A 23,334-nucleotide genomic window follows, 5' to 3' on the forward strand; every position below is an offset into this window, starting at 1 on the left:
GCCCTGACTGTCGCCCTGTCTTGGACCCTCTTGTGATGATTTGTAAGGCGAGACGTTAGACGGTCTTCTAGTGGCATGACAGATATTTTGGTTAAGTATAAGTGGGTCGCTCCCACAACTTTGTTTTGTTTCTTGGTTTTGATTCGGCCATTGCAATAGTCGAAGCCGAGGGGTTTGTATATTTGCGAGTGTATCATTTTTGATAACCCCTTGAAGTTTGAAGCAAGTCTAGTGAGCTAAAAGATGCCTGGTTTTAGCAAATTTAGGAAATGGTTTTGTTGTAGTTGTAATAGGGATTCCCGATTGGAGGACTCGTGTCCGATACCTCCGGTTGGAACTCCAACTTATGAGCTCTATTCAAAGCATGGTGTAGGTCCCATTACCTTTAATGAAGTATGGGTCCGTTATACAAGGAAAGATAGTGTTTTACGATGGCTCCAACATGGTAGTTTTGAATCAGATGTTTTATATAACCTAGAAGTTGCGCTATTTAAGAAGAAAGCCCGGCCAGCAATGTTTGACTCTTTCCGCCTTTGGTGTAAGGAAGCCAAACAGCGAGAAATTAAGCAAGCTAAGAGAGATAGGAAGGAAAGGAATATATCGGTAATGCAAGCTGCTAGGCAGTTTCAGGAAGATGAAGAAGATCGTGCGATTGAAGTGTCAGATAGACAACATTGCATGGCCATTGACAAATGTTACCCGGCTTTGCCACCTCCCCTTTCAAATGTGACTGAAGACCCTGAAAAGGATCCTTTGATGTCACATTTACTGAGATTACCACCCCCTTATGTGCATGGTGCTACTGCACCTCCGTTACCTCCAGTTGTTGCACCTCTTGTTGTCGTTCAACCCCCTGTTGTCGTTCAGCCACCCGTTGCTTCACAGGTGGTTCTTCCTCCCCCGGCGCAGCCCCCTCCAGGGCTGCCAGCCTTGCCACCAGCCTTGCCTCAAACTCCTTTGCCTTACACTCCTTTATCTTCGACTTCTCTGATTTCTGTCCCTACGTCTCTGTCACCTCAAAACACTTTGTCTCCTGTCCTCATGTCAACTTCTTCTCCTTCTGCTCGGCAACGAATGACTGAGACTGTCACTAGTCTTTTGTCTCCTTTCTTTGGGTCACTGAATATGATCCCTGTTTCTGAACGTAAGCAGAGACATAGTCAGCTCCCTGGTCCCAAAGAGCGGGCAGTGTTAGATCTCCTTGCTCGTAGATGGGTTTCGAATACCTCCAAGTACAGTCCACAAGTGGTTATGGATATCTTCCTACAGTGGGAGGCACCAAAACAAAGGTATGTTTTTGATGTCATTTGTTCCTTCCTTCGTCAGGAGTGGGAAGATAATGAGTTGGGTTCAATTCCACTGGAATTGCTTAATGTTCAATCTGAATTTGCTAAAGGGACGATAGTGGGTTCCAATGTTGAGGAAGCGGTAGATACACTACTCACTTTTAGGTCTAGACTCAGTCATTGTTCGAACCTGACCCTTCTATTAGGAAAAAAGTGAAGCAGTATCCTATGAGAGAGGTTCCCCCTGTATGGAGAGAGGCAGTTGTGGCTGATGCTGCTCATGGTATTGCGGCTGCACCGGCTCATTTTCAGCGAGTGTGGGTGCATGTCCCTTGGAAGAGAGCTGAGGTCCTGGCTCTTAAGCAGACCTTGCCTGACCCCCGTAAAAATCCTGCTGGTTATTATAAGGAGTTGTCTCAGACAGTTGATGCGGGTGTTATGAATTTAGCTGACATAGATATGTTGATGTGTAATGTAGTTCCTCAACCCTTGTGGGCGAAGATCCGTCACGAGGATCACGCACCAGAGTTAGGAGATACATGGGTTAATATTACTGCTGCAGATGGTCTGCAGGTAGGGGGTGCCAAACCTGAACCCTTAGTTGCAGAACTACCTGGTAGGATTATTAATTTAATGAAAACTATGATGCCTCCTCTGCGGGTGAATTGGGACAAGTTAGCGGCATGCAAACAAACGAAAGACAAGAGTGTGTCTGATTTCTTCACTAGGTTTGAGGAAACATTCATTGATCATAGTGGTCAGGACATGAGTACAGAAGGTGGTCAGAGGTTGTTTGTAGATAAGTTTGTTTTTAATTTAATTTCTGAACTTTCTAATAAGGTAAAGGACTCTGAGAGTTCATGGGCTGTTTCTTCCTCGGCCCAGATATTGGCTACTGCACAATACTATGAGAATAGAGATAAAGATGAGAAGGATAAAGTAGAGAAGAAGACTAGAGAATTAAAAACGAAAGTTCTTCTGCAGCAGGCTTATCCGCCTCGCCCTAATCAGCGTCAGTTTCAGCAACCTTCCCAGTTTCAGCAACCCCCACAGTTTCAGAAACTGTTGCAGAAGCCTGAGTCTTTTGCTTTGCGACTCCCGCTAGGCCATAATCAGTGTGCTTATTGTAAAGTAGAAGGTCGCTTCAAGAATAGTTTGCCGATCTTGCTACAGCGTGCAAATGGTATGTCTGGTCTGAGAGGTCGTGGTGGTTTCCAACAAGTAACAAACAATGTGCAACAATGGGTCAACGTAAGAGTGCAGCAAACTATGTGACTATGTGTGAAAAAGGGGGCACAGTTCCTGAATCCCAAGTATCCTTGGTGGAAAAGTGTTCCCATCAGATACCCGTCCTGTACCGCCCTACATCACTTGGGATCCTTCACCCGAAGGAAGTGGAAAGAACCACTTGGGATTAGGTAAAGTGTAACCTAATCAGAGTTTGAAGGAATGTGAAGTGTGTGGGTTTGAACTTAGTGTGGGTATCAGGGGGTACAAAGAATTAATTAACATAAAGCAGTGCATAAAGTGCTCAATGTGGCAACTAAGAGTGAAAAAGTTAATATTGGGTTGTGGGAGTGGAAGGTATAGCGCTGGGAACTACAATTCCCAGCATTTTCGTAGTCCCAGCGCTAAGTATAGATAACTTGACCCACGAAGCCTGCGTGTTACCGCGAGGTTCCGTGTAACCAATCAGCGGACATTCAACACTTAGAGCACCTCGCGATGAGACGCGCCGGATGACGCGGAGCACACGTGTGGTGCCCCGGACCAACCAGCGCACAGATAAGTACCACGCTTCCTGTCCAGTCGGTACCTCCCACAAGTCAGCCTAGAGGAAGGCGAGGAGTACCGACGGACAGGTAAGCGCCAAGGGGAGCAAGGGAGGATTCGTTTGTATTGTCCAGTCCTCCATGGGTGGAAGCGCTATCAGGCGATCTACTTTTAATGCGCATTAAATAGAACGAAGAAAAACGCCGGGGCAGACAAAAAAGCCCACATAGAGTAAACCGGTTTTTGTAGTGATGGCAATAGAGACAAAGAATCCGTTAGAGTGGGGAAATAGAATCTATTTGCTCTGAATACAACAAACTTAGTTCAATACAGAACTTTGGCGATAACATGGCATTCCAGGTAACACGTGGTATGCCACGTCAGGGCTAGATTGCTCGTTGCATATATATAGAGCTAGATGTCGGTCTGAGTCACGCTTTTACAGTAGCACTAAACGGGCAGTTCTAGACTCAGACTACAGTGTAAAAACGCATTGTGACCTTGTTTCTGCCTAACCTATCAAGTAGAAACTTTTGGGGTGGTGTCAATACCAACAATATCACGTCTACTTTTGTAAAGAAATACCCAATGATGAGGTGTCGGATGGAGTCCTGGTGATCTCTTCCTCCTTCATGTGTTCCTTTTCTGTTTCACATCTATTAGAGCGGTGCTCCATTTGTACCTGAGCTGTTGCCGGGTGAGGTGGAGAACGCATTCCCCAAAACTTGGGTGAGTGAAATAATTAGATTCAAGTCCAGGATGTAGGCACCTGGCCCACATATTTGATTGAAATTACAAACACTGACCATGAACTGCTTGGCATATTAATACTTTACGAGCATTTCTTGTATTTTGCAGCAATCTTTAATAACTGTGTGTGTTTTTTTCTATGTGTGTTTGTCTATTTCCTAATTGTTTGGACCATATCCACTGGCGCGTGCAGGTGATATGATTCTTTTTACACACTTATAATTTTGAAAACAGCAGTTGCACTTAAACAATAAGAAGGTCCTGAGGAAGCAGACTGGTATCTCTTGAACCAACTCACTGCAGAAACATGTCGACCTAGTTACCATCTGAGTAGTTATTTGTTACCACTACTTGCACTGTTTTTTAACCTTGGGTGTGGGTAGGACTCTATTAAACTCTACTTTCCACTCCCACAACCCAATATTAACTTTTTCACTCTTAGTTGCCACATTGAGCACTTTATGCACTGCTTTATGTTAATTAATTCTTTGTACCCCCTGATACCCACACTAAGTTCAAACCCACACACTTCACATTCCTTCAAACTCTGATTAGGTTACACTTTACCTAATCCCAAGTGGTTCTTTCCACTTCCTTCGGGTGAAGGATCCCAAGTGATGTAGGGCGGTACAGGACGGGTATCTGATGGGAACACTTTTCCACCAAGGATACTTGGGATTCAGGAACTGTGCCCCCTTTTTCACACATAGTCACATAGTTTGCTGCACTCTTACGTTGACCCATTGTTGCACATTGTTTGTTATTTAGTCATAGGGACTGCGACAATGCAAGGTCATTAAATATTTTCCCACCCTTGCCCCCTTTATTGTGTTATGGTTTCCAACAAGTACCTAGGGGTAGGGGACGTGGTACGTTTCCCCAGAATAAACGTTCCTTTTCCCCTCAGAGTTCTATGAATTATTTTGACCAACAGAATGTTCCGACCGTCCAGTCCGCTCAGTACTACACTGATGATTACTATGTTGGAAGTGAGAGTGCTGGTTTTAATGATAGTTAGGACAGCCATGGACAAAGGGAGGGAGTAGTGTCAGTTCCAGTAGACCAGAGTGAACCTTATGTTGAAGTGATTACATCAGGTGTGGCAGAACCTTTTCTTTTGGATACTGGTGCAGCAGAGTTCTATCATGCACTCCAAACTCCCCGGCACACCTTTGTCTGGCTTGACCAATGTTTCAGTAGGATTTTCTGGCGCCCCAGTTCGTAACCCGGTTCCTTGTCCTTTGCCCCTTTCCATTGGTCCCTGTGAATTGGAGGCTCCCCTTATTCTAACGATTGGCTGTGGCGAGAATCTGTTGGGTTTGGACTTGTTGAAAAGATTGCATGCGACATTACATTGTTCTCCTTCGGGAGTACATCTTACGGTGGGTAAGAAAGTGATTTCCCCGATGTATCTGTCTAAGGATCGCCTTCCACTGGAACTGCGTTCTCTCCCTGATACACTTTGGGCTACAGGTCCCAATGATGTTGGTCTCTTGCAGATTCCACCCTACATTGTTACCCTTAAGTCGAATGCTAAATTACCTCGCATTCCTCAGTACAAAATTTCCAGTGATGGCGAAAGAGCTCTTTTAGCGATTATCTATGATTTGGTTGAGAAAGGTGTGGTTGAAGAAACGAGAGGTAATGTGTAAAACAGTCCTGTTCTGCCTGTCCTTAAGCGTACTGGCTCTTCTCAGCCACCTGTGTATCGGTTTGTGATCGACCTTCGAGAGGTCAATAAGATCGTTGTGCGCCAGTTTCCTGTTGTCCCGGACATTACTGCTTTATCGACTATGATCCCTGCCTCAGCTGCTTGGTTTTCTGTTATTGATCTGAAGAACGCTTTGTTCAGTATTCCGATTGCTGAGGAAAGTAGGGATATTTTTGGCTTCTCTTTAGGAGGCCGCAGTTTTGGGTTTAAGTGCGCTCCTCAAGGTTATTGTGAGAGTCCCTCCATTTATAGTCAGGCTTTGAAAACTCAGCTTGAAACTTTTGCATTGCCTTCTGGTGCTACTCTTATCCAGTATGTTGATGATCTGCTGGTTGCTGATGATGATGAGATTTGTAAAGAAGTTACTCTTTCTTTTTTGCGACACCTGTCTGACCTTCATCATAAAGTGTCACCTTCGAAGTTGCAGTATTGCCGCCAAGAAGTGACCTACTTAGGTCATCTCTTGTTGAAGGAGGGAAGGCGATTGACCCCAGAGCGTATTCAAGCGATTGCCCAAATGACTGTGCCATGCACACACTCTTAAGGACATACCACACCCTCTTCCTTGGTCTGACGAATGTCAGAAGAGTTTTTCTGAATTGCGTGATGCATTGTGTTCTGCTCGGGTGTTGGGTACCCCCGACTACAGTAAACCTTTTACACTTTATGTACACGAGAGAGAAGGTTGTGCATTGTCAGTGTTGACGCAGCAATTTGGAGACAAGCAGCGCCCATGTGCGTATTTTTCAGCTACTTTAGATACGGTAGCTAGGGCGTTGCCTAGTTGTCTAAGAGCTACAGCGGCAGCGGCTGTTGCTATCCGACAGTCTGCTGGTTTGGTTTTGGATAATACATTGATTGTGATGGTCCCACATGCAGTGGATACCCTATTGAATAGAACGAAGACTCAACATCTTACCAGTGCGCGTTTGTCAGGTTATGAGTTGACGCATTTGGCTAGCCATGTGCACATCAAGCGGTGCAACACATTGAATCCAGCTACATTTTTGCCGATTTTTGTAGAGACAGATGTTCAGGAACAGCATGACTTTTTTCTCCGGACAGAGGAGGAAACGAAGGGTAGAGTTGATCTGAAAGATACTCCTCTTTCGAATCCTGATGGTACCCTATGGGTAGATGGTTCGTGCTTTAAGCTTCCGAATGGAGAGACGACTGCAGCATATGCTGTCACAACTTTTCATACGATTGTTGAAACAGCACATTTTGCACAGAATTCAGCGCAAGCAGCGGAGTTGATAGCATTGACTAGAGCGTGTGTGTTGTCAAAAGGAAAGAGAGTGAATGTTTATACTGATAGCCAATACGCATTTGGCGTGTCTCACAGTTTTGGTCGCTTGTGGAAAGAGAGAGGATTTATTACTTCCCATGGTACGAAAATTCATCATGGACAATTAGTGAGTGAACTTCTTGAATCACTTACTTTGCCGACCCAAATTGCAATAGTGAAGTGTAGTGCTCATAAGAAGGTTACGGATGATGTGGGTCGAGGGAATGCGTTTGCAGATGAAGTAGCGAGAGAAACGGCGAAAGATCTGACGAGTCGGATGTATGTTGCAGGTCCTGCCAGATGGGTTGTGGAAGGAGGAATGTGTGAAGATACAACAGAAAGTGTGAAGATGATTCAGGCAGAAGCTACTGAGAAAGAATTGAGTATGTGGAGAGAGAGTACGGGAATGTTGGATTCAACCGGCTGTTGGGTTGAGTTGTCAGAGCACCAGCGATGGTTGTTGCCGGATGCATATGTGCTTCCGGTGGTTACTATGGCTCATGGGTTGGCTCACATTAGTTCAAAAGGGATATGTAAGTTGTTGGCTCCGGTATGGCAGAATGGTGGAATTCCTAAGTGTGCTGAGAATTTGGTTAAACACTGCATGATTTGCTTGATGCATAATCCTGGAAAGGGAACCCCAACTCCAGCGGGTCATTTTGCTCCTCCAACGTATCCGTTCGAGGTGCTGCAGATAGACTATATTCATATGGAAAGATGCAATAACTTGAAGTATGTCCTTGTGGTTGTTTGTGCCTTCTCCAGATGGATAGAGGCCTACCCCCTATTGGATAATATTGCCTTGTCTACAGCCAAGGTTTTGCTCAAAGAATTATTTCCCAGATATGGCTGGCCGAGGATGGTATGGAGTGATAATGAAAGTGAATTTGTGGGTCAGATTATGAAGAAAGTATGTGCGGGTCTGGGTATCAAACAGAATTTTCACGCTGCGAATCACCCCCCAGTCAGCAGGCTTGGTTGAGTGCTATAATGGCACTCTGAAGCTGAAGTTGGCCAAGGTGCAAGCGAGCTCTGGTCTTACATGGCCCGATGCCTTACCATTGGCACTTTTGTCCACGAGAACGACAGTACATTCTTGCGTGGGACTTAGCCCATTCGAGATTGTTTTTGGACGCCCGGCGAATGTCTGGGGTGTGACGAGGCCTAAGAAGTACAGTGATATCGAGTACCCTATGTTGGTTGATTACTTACATGATTTGACTGCTAAATTGCGTGTTCTTCACCAACAGGTCCATGACACTTTGCCTTCAGTTTCTGTAGACGCAGGCCACATGATTCAACCTGGCGACTGGGTTCTAACCAGGAATTTCCAGAGGTCAAAGAACTTGGAACTAAGATGGACCGGTCCATACCAAGTCCTGTTATCAACTCGGACTGCTATTAAGGTGTTCGGCAGGAAAAACTGGGTACATGGTACCCATTGCAAGAAGATACCTTTGCCCTTACCGTACAATAAGTGGGTCCGGGAAGATGTTGTCAATTCCGAGAGTGAAAGGGTTCCGAGATTTGTACCTTTTAGCGATGCACATCTGGAATGGACTCAGTCAGAACGTGCGGATGATGAAGTTTTGCAAGAAGCTGTGCTGCCGTGTTTGAGACTTGATACTACGCACCCAGAGACACTCTTTCAGCATCAAACTGTGCCTGGTAAAGAACGCTACAACTTAAGGTCTAAAAAGGACAAATAAAATCAGATTTTTTTTGTGAATTACACTCTTTCAGACAAGAGACTATTTTTCTTTTTCTTTTTCGAACCACCATTCGGGTTCAGCTGCAGGGTCACGGTATAAGACTTAAGGGGTGGCCCGCATATTGATGAAAGGTCTGCGGTTCTAGGGACGTCTAGGACGCCTGGACGCACACTTGAGTGAAGAAGGAAAATTGCCGCGAGCAGCACGTTAGAGGATGGAGTCTGTTGTAATTGAAAGATATGTTGAGAGAATAGATCTTAAGACAAGATTTTGCACATTGATACATAGCAAATGTTTTATAATATTGTGCTCTTTGATGTTTTTAAGTATCACATTAGCTTGCGTGGGTTGGACTGTCTATGCTACTCAACAGACATCTGCACCCACCTCCCAACCTATGCTTTCTTTCACTACTGTTTCTTTGCACCCGTTTTATACGTTGCCTGAACATGAACAGACAAGGAGATCAGAATTTGTCTTTTTCGAACCACCATTCGGGTTCAGCTGCAGGGTCACGGTATAAGACTTAAGGGGTGGCCCGCATATTGATGAAAGGTCTGCGGTTCTAGGGACGTCTAGGACGCCTGGACGCACACTTGAGTGAAGAAGGAAAATTGCCGCGAGCAGCACGTTAGAGGATGGAGTCTGTTGTAATTGAAAGATATGTTGAGAGAATAGATCTTAAGACAAGATTTTGCACATTGATACATAGCAAATGTTTTATAATATTGTGCTCTTTGATGTTTTTAAGTATCACATTAGCTTGCGTGGGTTGGACTGTCTATGCACTCAACAGACATCTGCACCCACCTCCCAACCTATGCTTTCTTTCACTACTGTTTCTTTGCACCCGTTTTATACGTTGCCTGAACATGAACAGACAAGGAGATCAGAATTTGTCAACAACTCGTTTATACAGTTGTTGCATCAGCATCAGTTAGTAGTAAATACCACCAATTGTTTGGTTTGTGGTCTTATGCCTCATACGACAGATAAAGGTATGCCATATTTGGTTTTGCCTTTTTCTTTTAATGGGTCTGTGTGGGCCTTTCAGGCCATGTTTATCTGTGCAAATGAGGTACGCCCCTTACGTTCCCTTAAAGATAACTCAAGCAATAGTGCTTTAATAAGGGGAATAGTAGCTATGATCAGAGATATTGATGCATATAATGCTATCCCTAAGGATGAGGTGCAGGCTTACGTTGGTTGGGACGTGACTGGATATAGTACCAGTTTGACAGAGAAGGAGAGACGAAAAAGGTCTCCCCCTATTTGGATTGTACCCCACCGAGGCCATTTCTGTTTGCAAGGTAGTGGTCGGAATCCGAAAGCTCAGCTACGTAAGAGTGTGTGTGCTCAAACCTATGTCTATTCATCTCGGACTTCTCCACCGTTTGTGCCAGCTAAAGGCACATATTTTGTTTGTCATGACAGAGCCTACACATGGTTGCCACCTGATTTTTCCGGAACGTGTTATGTGGCGTTTCTACTTCCCCCTACATACACTACTGCTTCAGACTATCATAGAACGAGATATGGTAGAGGTGTCTTCAATCAGGAAGATACTGCAGCACACGAAGTAGGAGATTTCTTTAAGGGCTTCCTGCCCTTTTGGGGTCCTATGATCAATAGTAGGCATATTCGACAGCTTGTCCGCGTTGTTGAAGCTACTATTAATGAGACAGCAGGTGCTCTTAGTAATGTTACAGCTGAGCTTCAAGCGGACCGCCTTATGACTTTGCAGAACCGTATGGTATTAGACATTATACTTGCAGATCGAGGAGTATGTAAATTGATTGGATCCAGTTGCTGTGTTTACATACCAGATAATGCCCCTACAGTGTACCAAGCCATCTCTAGGTTGTATAAAATCTCTGAGTCTATCCATGTAGACGAAGGAGACTGGTCATTGACGGGATGGTTTTGGGGACTGCTGTCCAAATGGGGATGGAAGATTCTGACATTCCTTGGTATGGTTTTAACCATCCTTTTCTCTTGTTGTCTTTGCATCCAGTGTGGTACCGCCATTTGTAGTCTTTGTGCTACTATGTGTGTTCGGAGACCTGTCCCGAGAGAAGTAGAGAATAATAAGATGATGCTACAGCAACACCTAGATTCAGATTAACATGAGTCTTAGGTTATTGCCAACGTAATGGCAAAAGGAGGGTCTGAGGTTCTGTAATTCTCGAGTCTGACTCCATTTTGTTCTGTGCCACCATTTTGTGTTGCCCTCACGTAGGCCTGTGAACCTAGCCTGGCGAATAAAGGGGCCTGGCCTTCTTAGTTCATGTATACATTAACTAGGTTTCTTTTTGACTCTGAAATGAACTGTAAGAAACTGACCTCTTCACCTGAAACTGACCTCGCAAAGCCAATTTCCCTGATCGATCTTTGTCTGAGATTGCCAATCAATGTTCAGGACATCGTTAATTTTTAGTTTCCTTGCACATGCCTTATCTTGTTCAGCATCTGTTACCATTTCTTTTTTATGTTTCTTCATTACATGGGTTATGCTTTCAATTATAGGTTTGTCCGGCTTGTGGAGATTGAATTTGGGACATTCCTAATAATTAACTTTTGGTTGGGATACCGTAAATTGAGTTTTTGTTATGCGACACTTTGTTTGAAAATGTACCTTATTGGCTAGAATTTTGTGCAGTGGGTGTACATCTATAATGTGAATATTGGGTATAAAAGGAGACGTCTCGCCTTAGTAAAATGAGCAGTCTCCTGAGAATTTACACTGTGATGTATTTCTAGGATCACGGTTACTAGCTGCAGCTAATAAACTTGGTCTCTGATGCCATCCAGAAGTATTCCGTGTCTCTGTATACCAAAACAGGTGAACTCGAAGATCTTAGGCGTGCCCCAGACGCCGCTGGGTTAAACCCCGGTTCTTCAACCTGTCCTCAAAAGAAGACGTTCGAAGAACCTCTGGAGGTGGGATACGTCCCCAAATCTGTGATGTACTCCGCTGAACTGGGAAGCGCATACCATGTTAGTGTAAGGGTGAATGGGAAAAAGATCAAGGCCCTTCTAGACTCAAGCTGCAGGCAGTCTGATATACAAGGAGTCTTTATAAAACCCAGCCAAGTGATCCCTCATACCATGGTGTACATCAGATGTGTTCATCGCGACGTAAAATCTTATCCAGTAGCTAACATACCTTTGGAACTTACAGAGGGCACTACACATAGTATAAGGGTGGGGTCTTAGAAACACTCCCAGAAGAGATAATCATTGGGACAGATAACTCCAAGTTCCTTGAGCTCTTTGCACATACCTTGAAGCTCCATCCCCTTCTAGGGCCCCTAAAAAAGGAAGAAAACCACCCAATCCCCGCTTTCATAACCCCTGAACCCTGGGCAGGCAATAGGATTTTTAAGTTTGCCCAAGCCAATGATGCCACCCTCTATAACGCATGGGAGCAGGCACAAGCCACACAGGACACCCCTCACCCCAAGTTTCCCGTTTTCTTATTCAGGAGGGGTTACTATATAGACAAGGGAATTCAGAGGACCCACTTCAGCTATTGGTCCCTGTCACATTTAGAGAACAGATCATGTTCTATTCACATTCCCATTTGTTAGCGGGTCACGTTGAGAGTGAAAAGACCACTAAGAATGTGCTAAGGCATTTCTAATGGCCAGGCATATACAAAGACATTAAGACGCATTGTCAATCTTGTGAGGTCTGTCAAAAGAAAAATACTCACCGTCCCCCTGCAGTACCTTTGCAACCCCTCCCCATATGGGCTCTCCTTTTGAAAGAGTGGGGATTGATTTGGTAGGACCCCTTCTCAAAACCAGGAGAGGGAACCAGTATGCTCTTCTCATAGTGGACTACGCTACTAGATTCCCGAAGCCTTTCCCCTGAAGGCCCCTACTTCACGTAGTATAGTTGAGAGGTTCATTGAGCTGTTCTCCTGGGTGGGGTTCCCAAAAGAGATCTTAACAGATCAAGACACGCCTTTTATATCTCGAATAATGAGAGAGGTGTGATGAGTGTTGGATCTCCGACACATTAGAACATCTGTTTATCATCCCCAAACTGACGGTCTCGTTGAACGCTACAATGGGACTCTCAAGTAGACACTGAAGAAGATGCTCACCTTGAATGGGAGGGAATGAGACTTAATGTTGCCGTTAGCCCTATACGTGATAAGGGGACAGACACAGAGCAGCATCGGGTGTTCATCTTTTGAGATGCTTTACGGACGCCAGCCCCGAACGCTTCTTGAGATGACCAATGAAGCATGGGAAAGAGATAGTTCAGGGAAGGAACGCAGCATCCTGGAATATACCCAGAGCCTGAAAGACAAGCTGGGAAAAATTAGGGAGTTGGCCTATTCCAATTTGGAAAAGAGCCAAGAAAGACGAAAGAAAGATCTTTTACGACAAAGGGAAGAGATGGAGAATGCTTGAAGTTGACGACTGGGACCTTGTGTTACTACCCTCCTCCACTAAAAAGTTCCAGGCAGAATGGATGGGACCCTACAGGGTTATTGGAACCCCCCCAAAAAGTGCCCACCTCTCCTTACCCACATTTTCTCCCTCAACATCGACTTCGGAACAGCTAGTAATAAATGACGACCTCAGGCAGCAAGAGAAAGATAGCCTACATGAGACGCTGTACCCGTTCTCTTCGATTTTTTCAGACACCCCTGGAAAGACGTCCGTCTTAGAACATAGGATTGAACCCCCCCCCCCCCCCGGGGTGGTTATCAAGCAACGTCCCTACCAGATACCCGCTGCCAAAAGACAGGCAGTACAAAAAAAGTTCAGGAAATGCTGCGCCAAGGGGTGATAAGACCGTCCAGGAGTGATTGGTCGTCACCGATAGTGATAGTGCCAAAACCAGATGGAAGCACAAGATTTTGTATGGATTTCCGCGGACTAAATAATATGTCTGCATTCGACTCTTATCCGATTCCCCGAATCGATGAACTCATCGAGAAACTTGGAGAAGCCAAATACATCAGCACATTGGACTTGACCAAAGGATATTGGCAAGTTCCACTACGGGAGGAGGTTTGCATGAAAACAGCCTTTGTAACACCGATTGGCTTGTTCAAGTTCAATGTCCTACCCTTTTGACTGCATGGGGCTCCGGCAACATTTCAACGCCTAATGAACAAAGTCCTAAGAGAACACCAGTCCTTTACATCGGCTTATCTGGATGATTTCATAATATTCAGCCCCACTTGGGAGAGTCACCACAAACACCTCCAGATCGTTCTACTAGCCCTACAGAAGGCAGGCCTGCATGTGAACTCAAAGAAGTCCTGAGTGGGCTACCAAAACGTGAAGTATTTGGGTTATGTGTTAGGCCATGGAGTTATCGAACCCCAGATAGAGAAGGTCAGGGCCATTGCCGAAACCCCCTTTCCTACAAACAAAAAAGAGATGAGAGCCTTTTTAGGGCTGATAGGCTACTATCGTCGGTTCATCCCCTCGTTTTCAGACACAGCAGCCCCCTTAACGGATATACAACAAAAAAGGTCTCCAAACCACAAACTTATCAGCATCCCACCCCTTCTATGTGGAAAGCCTTCAACTCTCTAAAAATGGTGATAACCAACAGTCCAGTCTTGTCTCCCCCTGACTTTTCTCGGCCGTTCATTCTTCACACTGACGCCTCTGAATACGGGGTAGGGGCAGTTTTATCACAACTGTCCCCAGAAGGTATAGAACACCCCATACTCTACATCAGTAGAAAGCTTTTTCTCCGAGAGTTGAAATACCCCACAATTCAGAAAGAGTGCCTTGCGATAAAGTGGGCAATAGATAAACTGAGGTATTACCTCAAAGGACAACCATTCACCCTTTACACGGACCATGCCCCTTTACAGTGGATGAGTCAGAACATCTCTCATAATCCCAGGGTCCTTCATTGGTTTTTGTCCCTTCAGCCGTTCTCCTATAAAGTATGCCATCGAAAAGGAGCAGAGAGCTGACTAACTCTCCAGGTTTCCTCTCCCCTATTGGGAGAATCCAGGGGGGGTGGTGTGTGATGAGGAGGGTCGGACGGAGAAGGATACGATCTTACCTGGTACCGAGGAGTACATGAACGACCCCCTCTCCCCTCTCTCTCTCCAGCAGCCGGAAGCCTGGCAGACTACAGGCTCGCACTCTGGTTACGAAGAAGAGGAAACGGGCCTGTGTTTTTTAAATGGGCAGAGTTCTCACCAAGCCCCGCCCACTCCGATGACGCAGGTGAAGCAGGAAGCATAAATCCTGGGAACAGAGGGATTTTGGGGTGTTCCATCACCGGAGGAGAAGAGGAAGAGAGCGAAGAGAGAACTGGAAAGCAGAGAGAAGAGGAGAGAACCGAGAGGAACCTGACGAGAGGTCCACGCCGCGACGTACAGAAGCAAGGAGGCCAACAACACGGCGATTCGCCCAGCCACGCTTCAGGAGAAGCGTGGCTCTCACAGGTACGAAGTCGTATCTCAGGTTGGGCGGGCAGAAAGGGGCTTGTTAAACCATAAGTGCCTTCCTCCGATAAACTCCCAAAACCCTGTCCTGAGCACCCCGTCACATAGAACCTAGGAAAATTTCACTGTGTGTCTCCTCACTCCCTTCCCTCACCGATTACTCGTTTTTGGGCACCAGACTGACTCAAGTCTTCGCTTTTATTTTTCCCACTCGCGTTGGACCACTGTGAGCCGCCCCTCCCCCTACGACGTCATCACCCTGGAGCGGACCAGACGAGAAAGACACTACCCCAGAGGTCGTCTGTCACCAAAGAAAGAATCTGAGACCACCTTACCCTATTATAGACTGAGTATACGCAAGAAAAGAACACTAAAACCAATAAAACCCTTGTTAATAACATCCAAAGCCCCTGTGTTTTCATCGCACCTGCCACAGACACATTTCATTGTGTATTTACCTTGTCTCTTGCAGATACTCCTTTTTTAAAATGGGCCCCACTTGAGGAAGACCAGGTTTAAGCATTCGTCTGAACTATATGATACGTACCTTAGCACATCACTCTCTTCGGCTTCTTCATGTTCTTCCCCGCTTTCCAAATCCATAGATAGGACAGAGCCAAACGGCAACTTCGGCTCTCCAGGGGTAAACCTGTAAACACAGAGATATTAATACCAGTGATGTTCCACTAGCCACACAAAGATTACTTCATAATTCAACACAGTTATATATTCAATACTTAGGCAAATACATGAAGTTTTCAAGAGGCAGAAGTGGAACAATTACATGATTTGATTCAGAGACGCATATATGCTGAGTGGTTCTGTAGCAGGTCAATATTGGCTCTGATTATGGACTTTTACATTTGCAGATTGAAAAGAGAAGGTTGATGCATATAGTGCTAGGATTTATGATTTAGATCTTCCTGGAGTCTACTTTGTGTCTTATAGACAATGAACAGCATTTAAGTTGAACCTGATGGGTCGGTACTATTGAAGGTTACAAGGCTCTAATCAGTTTTCAAGCACATAAGCATCATTTATTTGTATTTGTACATATCGTTATTAATATTCATAGTAACAACAGCAGTCAACACAAATACCCCCACCTCCACCCAAACCCTCCCAAAAAAGCACAAAACCCTGGCTTACCATCATAACATTTTAAGTCACCTATGTAACATTGGCACATACTACGCAGCTAAATCACATGTTTAAGTTTAACAACTGCACGTCCTTTACATTTCTCCATATCCAGTAGCTCCACATCATCACCCTCCTTGGTTTCTCCATTTGCCAAATGTATCTAAACCGATTCCCATTCCACTGTTCCGCCCTGGTTTCGATCTAGATATTTAAACTTTTGTCGCATCCCACATTCAGACAAGACCCACTGTTGCAGTTTTTAGGTCTCGCCTCCCAATGCGCTTGCGCATTGCTGGCGAGAGATATAGAGGGCCACCAGAAAATCCTACCAAGAGGGCTTTAGAATGCGGATTAAGGCCAGTGCATGTGCGAAGGGCGCGCGCTCGCCATTTGCTCCCTCGCTCCCCCATCTAACTTGAAAGGAAGCCGCTCGCACACCACCATTTGTCTCTGCCTCGCATCAGACATTAAAGGCTGCCGCTCCCCCGCCCACCCCCAGCCACAGCAATGCCGAGAGCTTGTTTTCCGCTGTCCCTTTGTCCCCCACCTCTCACGTTCTTCTCTTCCTTGTTCTTCCACTTTTCTTGTTTTCGCTCTCTCTCCTGGTCTCTCACTTAATGCCCCTATATCTCTATCTCTTCCTCTTCCTCCAAACCCCTCTCTCCCCTTTTCTCTCTTTCCCGGTTTCCATCGCTCTCCCGTTTTTCTGGATTTTAAAAAAAAAATATATACCGCATATATAGCGCGACCTCGATTGAAAGATATTGGCGCGCTTCACATGAGCGCCCAATTACATTACACAAGATCACACACTTTCATGTTTCTCTCTCTCTCCTCCCCCCTCGTATCTCTCTCTCACACACCCACCCACACTCTTTCCCCCTCTCTATCGATCCTCACGCTATGCCTATCTCCTTCCTTCTCGTTTGGTTTCTCTCTCTAAGTCTCTGCTCTGTTCTCTCTCATCTACTTCTTCCCTGTTCACCGCTCGCCTTGCTGTTTCCTTTGTCTCACACTCTAATATCTTTCACAATAAAGTCTCCTATGCCAGACACACTTCCCTTTCTCCTTCACACTGCAAGGGCTCTTTCCCAACACCCCACCCCCACACCTTTACCCCCCCCACCCTCACCTGACTTTACTCACTCCTGATGTGATCTTCTTCCTCATACTCATACAATCGCATTCAGGAGTCTCACCTTCTCTACTTTCTACGCCTCGCACTGCTGCATGCCTCACGCCGCTGCACGCTGCACACTGCTGCACGCTGTACACTGCTGCACGCCACACACTGCTGCACGCCTCACACTGCTGCACGCCGCACACTGCTGCATTACTCACACTGCTGCATGCTGCACACTGCCGCACCTCTCACACTGCTGCATGCCTCACACTGCTGTACGCCTCACACTGCTGCACGCCTCACACTGCTGCACGCTGCACACTGCTGCACGCTGCACACTGCTGCATTACTCACACTGCTGCATGCTGCACACTGCTGCACGCCCCACACTACTGCAAGCCTCACACTGCTGCACGCCGCACACTGCTGTACGCCTCACACTGCTGCATGCCAAACACTGCTGCACGCCACACACTGCTAAACGCCACACGCTGCTGCACGACTCGCACTGCTGCACGCCTCACTGCAGCACGCCTCACACTGCTGCACGCCTCACACTGCTGCACGCCTCACTGCTGCGCTGCACGCCTCATTGCTGCACGCCTCACTGCTGCATGCCTCACACTGCTGCACGTTGCACACTGCTGCCTTACACTGCTGCATGCTGCACACTGCTGCATGCCTCACAATGCTGTATGCTGCACACTGCTGCATTACTCGCACTGCTGCATGCTGCACACTGCTGCACGCCTCACACTGCTGCACGCCGCACACTGCTGCACGCCGCACACTGCTGCACGCTGCACACTGCTGCATTACTCACACTGCTGCATGCTGCACACTGCTGCACGCCCCACACTACTGCACGCCTCACACTTCAGTACGCCGCACACTGCTGCACGCCGCACACTGCTGCATGCCTCACACTGCTGCACGCCTCACACTGCTGCACGCCTCACACTGCTGCATGCCTCACACTGCTGCACGCCAAACACTGCTAAACGCCTCACACTGCTGCACGCCACACACTGCTGCACGCCTCACACTGCTGCACGCCTCACACTGCTGCATGCCTCACACTGCTGCACGTTGCACACTGCTGCCTTAATCACACTGCTGCATGCTGCACACTGCTGCACGCCTCACACTCCTGCACGCTGCACACTACTGCATTACTCGCACTGCTGCATGCTGCACACTGCTGCACGCCTCACACTGTTGCACAACTCACACTGCTGCACGCTGCACACTGCTGCACACTGCTGCATTAGTCACACTGCTGCAAGCTGCACACTGCTGCACGCCCCACGCTACTGCACGCCAAACGCTGCTGCACGCTGCTTAATTACTCATACTGCTGCATGCTGCACACTGCTGCACGCCCCACACTACTGCACGCCAAACACTGCTGCACGCATCACACTGCTGAACACTGCTGCATTACTCACACTGCTGCATGCTGCACACTGCCGCACGCCTCACTCTGCTGCACGCCTCACACTGCTAGACGCCTTACACTGCTGCAGGCCTCACACTGCTGCACGCCTCACACTGCTGCATGATGCACACTGCTGCACGTCACACACTGCTGCATGACGCACACTGCTGCACGACGCACACTGCTGCATGCCACACACTGCTGCACCCCACACACTGCTGCACGCCTCACACTGCTGCACGCCTCACACTGCTGCACGCCTCACACTGCTGCACGCCTCACACTGCTGCACGCCGCACACTGCTGCACGCCGCACACTGCTGCACGCCGCACACTGCTGCACGCCTCACACTGCTGCACGCCTCACACTGCTGCACGCCTCACACTGCTGCATGCCTCACACTGCTGCACGCCACACACTGCTGCACGCCTCACACTGCTGCACGCCTCACACTGCTGCATTACTCACACTACTGCACGCCACACATTGCTAAATGCCACTTACTGCTAAACGCCACACACTGCTGCACGCCTCATACTGCTGCATGCCTCACACTGCTGCATGCCTCACACTGCTGCACACAACACACTGCTGCATTACTCACACTGCTGCATTACTCACACTGCTGCACGCCTCACACTGCTGCACGCCGCACACTGCTGCACACTGCTGCATTACTCACACTGCTGCACGCCGCACACTGCTGCACGCCTCACACTGCTGCACGCCTCACACTGCTGCACGCCTCACACTGCTGCATGCTGCACACTGCTGCATTACTCACACTGCTGCATGCTGCACACCGATGCACGCCTCACACTGCTGCATGCCACACACTGCTGCATGCCACACACTGCTGCACGCCACACACTGCTGCACACCGCACACTGCTGCACGCCGCACACTGCTGCATGCCGCACACTGCCTCACGCCGCACACTGCCTCACGCCGCACACTGCCTCACGCCGCACACCGCTGCATGCTGCACACTGCCGCACGCCTCACACTGCTGCACGCCTCACTCTGCTGCACGCCTCGACCTGCTGCACGCCTCACACTGCTGCACACTGCTGCACCCCACACACTGCTGCGCCCCACACACTGCTGCATCCCACACACTGCTGCACACCTCACACTGCTGCACCCCTCACACTGCTGCACCCCTCACACTGCTGCACCCCTCACACTGCTAAATGCCTCACACTGCTGCACGCCGCACACTGCTGCACCCCGCACACTGCTGCACCCCTCACACTGCTGCACCCCTCACACTGCTGCACCCCTCACACTGCTAAATGCCTCACACTGCTGCATGCCTCACACTGCTGCACGCTGCACACTGCTGCATTACTCACACTGCTGCATGCTGCACGCCTCACACGGCTGCACGCTGCACACTGCTGTATTACTCACACTGCAGCATGCTGCACACTGCCGCACGCCCCACACTGCTGCACGCCCCACACTGCCGCACGCCCCACACTGCTGCACGCCTCACACTGCTGCACGCCGCACACTGCTGCACGCCGCACACTGCTGCACGCCGCACACTGCTGCACGCCACACACTGCTACACGTCACACACAGCTGCCGTCTCACACTGCTGCATGCCTCACACTGCTGCACGCCTCACACTGCTGCACGTCTCACACTGCTGCACGCCACACACTGCTGCACGCCTCACACTGCTGCATGCCTCACACTGCTGCATGCCTCACACTGCTGCACGCCTCACACTGCTGCATGCATCACACTGCTAAACACGACACACTACTGCATACTGCTAAACGCCTCACACTGCTGCACTTCTCACACTGCTGCACGCCTCACACTGCTGCATGCTGCACACTGCCTCACGCCGCACACTGCCTCACGCCGCACACTGCCTCACGCCGCACACCGCTGCATGCTGCACACTGCCGCACGCCTCACACTGCTGCATGCCTCACTTTGCTGCACGCCTCGACCTGCTGCACGCCTCACACTGCTGCACCCCGCACACTACTGCATCCCACACACTGCTGCACGCCTCACACTGCTGCACGCCTCACACTGCTGCACACCTCACTCTGCTGCACGCCGCACACTGCTGCACCCCGCACACTGCTGCACCCCTCACACTGCTGCACCCCTCACACTGCTGCACCTCTCACACTGCTGCACCCCTCACACTGCTGCACGCCTCACACTGCTGCACGCTGCACACTGCTGCATTACTCACACTGCTGCATGCTGCACACCTCACACTGCTGCACGCTGCACACTGCTGCATTACTCACACTGCTGCATGCTGCACACTGCCGCACGCCCCACACTGCGGCACGCTCACACTGCCGCACACCCCACACGGCCGCACGCCCCACACTGCTGCACGCCTCACACTGCTGCAAGCCTCACACTGTTGCACGCCGCACACTGCTGCACGCCGCACACTGCTGCACGCCACACACTGCCTCACGCCGCACACCGCTGCATGCTGCACACTGCCGCACGCCTCACACTGCTGCATGCCTCACTTTGCTGCACGCCTCGACCTGCTGCACGCCACACACTGCTGCACGTCTCACACTGCTGCCGTCTCACACTGCTGCATGCCTCACACTGCTGCATGCCTCACACTGCTGCACGCCTCACACTGCTGCATGTCTCACACTGCTGCACGCCACACTGCTGCACGCCTCACACTGCTGCACGCCTCACACTGCTGCATGCCTCACACTGCTGCACGCCATACACTGCTGCATGCGTCACACTGCTAAACACGACACACTACTGCATACTGCTAAACGCCTCACACTGCTGCACTTCTCACACTGCTGCACGCCTCACACTGCTGCACGCCACACACTGCTGCACGCCACACACTGCTGCACTACTCACACTGCTGCACTACTCACACTGCTGCATGCTGCACACTGCTGCACGCCACACAATGCTGCACGCCACACACTGCTAAATGCCTCACTACTGCACGCCTTACACTGCTGCACGCCTCACACTGCTGCATGCCTCACACTGCTGCACGCCTCACACTGCTGCACGCCACACACTGCTGCAAGCCACACACTGCTGCAAGCCACACACTGCTGCACACCAAACACTGCTAAACGCCACACACTGCTACACGTCTCACACTGCTGCACGCCTCACACTGCTGCACGCCACACACTGCTGCACACCACACACTGCTGCATGCCACACACTGCTGCATGCCACACACTGCTGCACGCCACACACTGCTGCACGCCACACACTGCTGCATGCCACACACTGCTGCACGCCACACACTGCTAAATGCCTCACACTGCTGCACGCCTCACACTGCTGCACGCTGCACACTGCTGCATTACTCACACTGCTGCATGCTGCACGCCTCACACTGCTGCACGCTGCACACTGCTGCATGCTGCACACTGCTGCATGCCCCACACTGCCGCACGCCACACACTGCTGCACGTCTCACACTGCTGCACGCCTCGCACTGTTGCACGCCTCACACTGCTGCACGCCTCACACTGCTGCACGCCTCACACTGCTGCATGCCACACACTGCTGCACGCCACACACTGCTGCACGCCACACACTGCTGCACGCCTCACACTGCTGCACGCCTCACACTGCTAAACACCACACACTACTGCATGCCACACACTGCTAAACGCCTCACACTGCTGCACTTCTCACACTGCTGCACGCCTCACACTGCTGCATGCTTCACACTGCTGCACGCCACACACTGCTGCACTACTCACACTGCTGCACGCTTCACACTGCTGCACGCTTCACACTGCTGCACGCCTCACACTGCTGCACGCCACACACTGCTGCACGCCACACACTGCTGCACGCCACACACTGCTGCACGCCACACACTGCTGCCCGCCACACACTGCTGCATTACTCACACTGCTGCATGCTGCACACTGCTGCATTACTCACTGCTGCATGCTGCACACTGCTGCATTACTCACACTGCTGCACGCCACACTGCTGCATGCCACACTGCTGCACGCCACACACTGCTGCACGCCACACACTGCTGCACGTCTCACACTGCTGCCGTCTCACACTGCTTTATGCCTCACACTGCTGCACGCCTCACACTGCTGCACGCCTCACACTGCTGCACGCCTCACACTGCTGCACGCCTCACACTGCTGCACGTCTCACACTGCTGCACGTCTCACACTGCTGCATGCTGCACACTGCTGCACGCCACACACTTCTGCACGCCACACACTGCTGCACGCCTCACACTGCTGCACGCCTCACACTGCTGCACACTGCTGCATTACTCACACTGCTGCATGCTGCACACTGCTGCATGACTCACACTGCTGCATGCCTCACACTGCTGCCCACCTCACACTGCTGCATGCCTCACACTGCTGCATGCCTCACACTGCTGCACGCTGCACACTGCTGCATTACTCACACTGTTGCACGTCACACACTGCAGCACGCCACACACTGCTGCACGCCACACACTGCTGCACGCCACACACTGCTGCACGCCACACACTGCTGCACGCCTCACACTGCTGCACGCCACACAACAACACCACATCACTCAGGGACACAACCATATCACTCTAGGACACCACCATATCACTCTAGGACACCACCACATCACTCTAGGACACCACCACATCACTCTAGGACACCACCACATC

General features: G+C 49.4%; 1 protein-coding gene across 1 annotated transcript in view; it reads right to left on the reverse strand.

The window, feature by feature from the left end:
* Nucleotides 1-23,334, reverse strand: part of HYDIN (HYDIN axonemal central pair apparatus protein) — a 2,950,008-nt gene that overhangs the window by 1,884,830 nt on the left and 1,041,844 nt on the right. Inside the window, exon 24 of the mRNA XM_086945295.1 lies at nucleotides 15,504-15,605. Coding sequence (XP_086801421.1) covers nucleotides 15,504-15,605 — 102 coding nt within the window. The remainder of the gene's footprint in view (nucleotides 1-15,503; nucleotides 15,606-23,334) is intronic.

Source organism: Lissotriton vulgaris, chromosome 12 (assembly GCF_964263255.1).
Source record: "Lissotriton vulgaris chromosome 12, aLisVul1.2, whole genome shotgun sequence".
NCBI classification, from domain to species: domain Eukaryota; kingdom Metazoa; phylum Chordata; class Amphibia; order Caudata; family Salamandridae; genus Lissotriton; species Lissotriton vulgaris.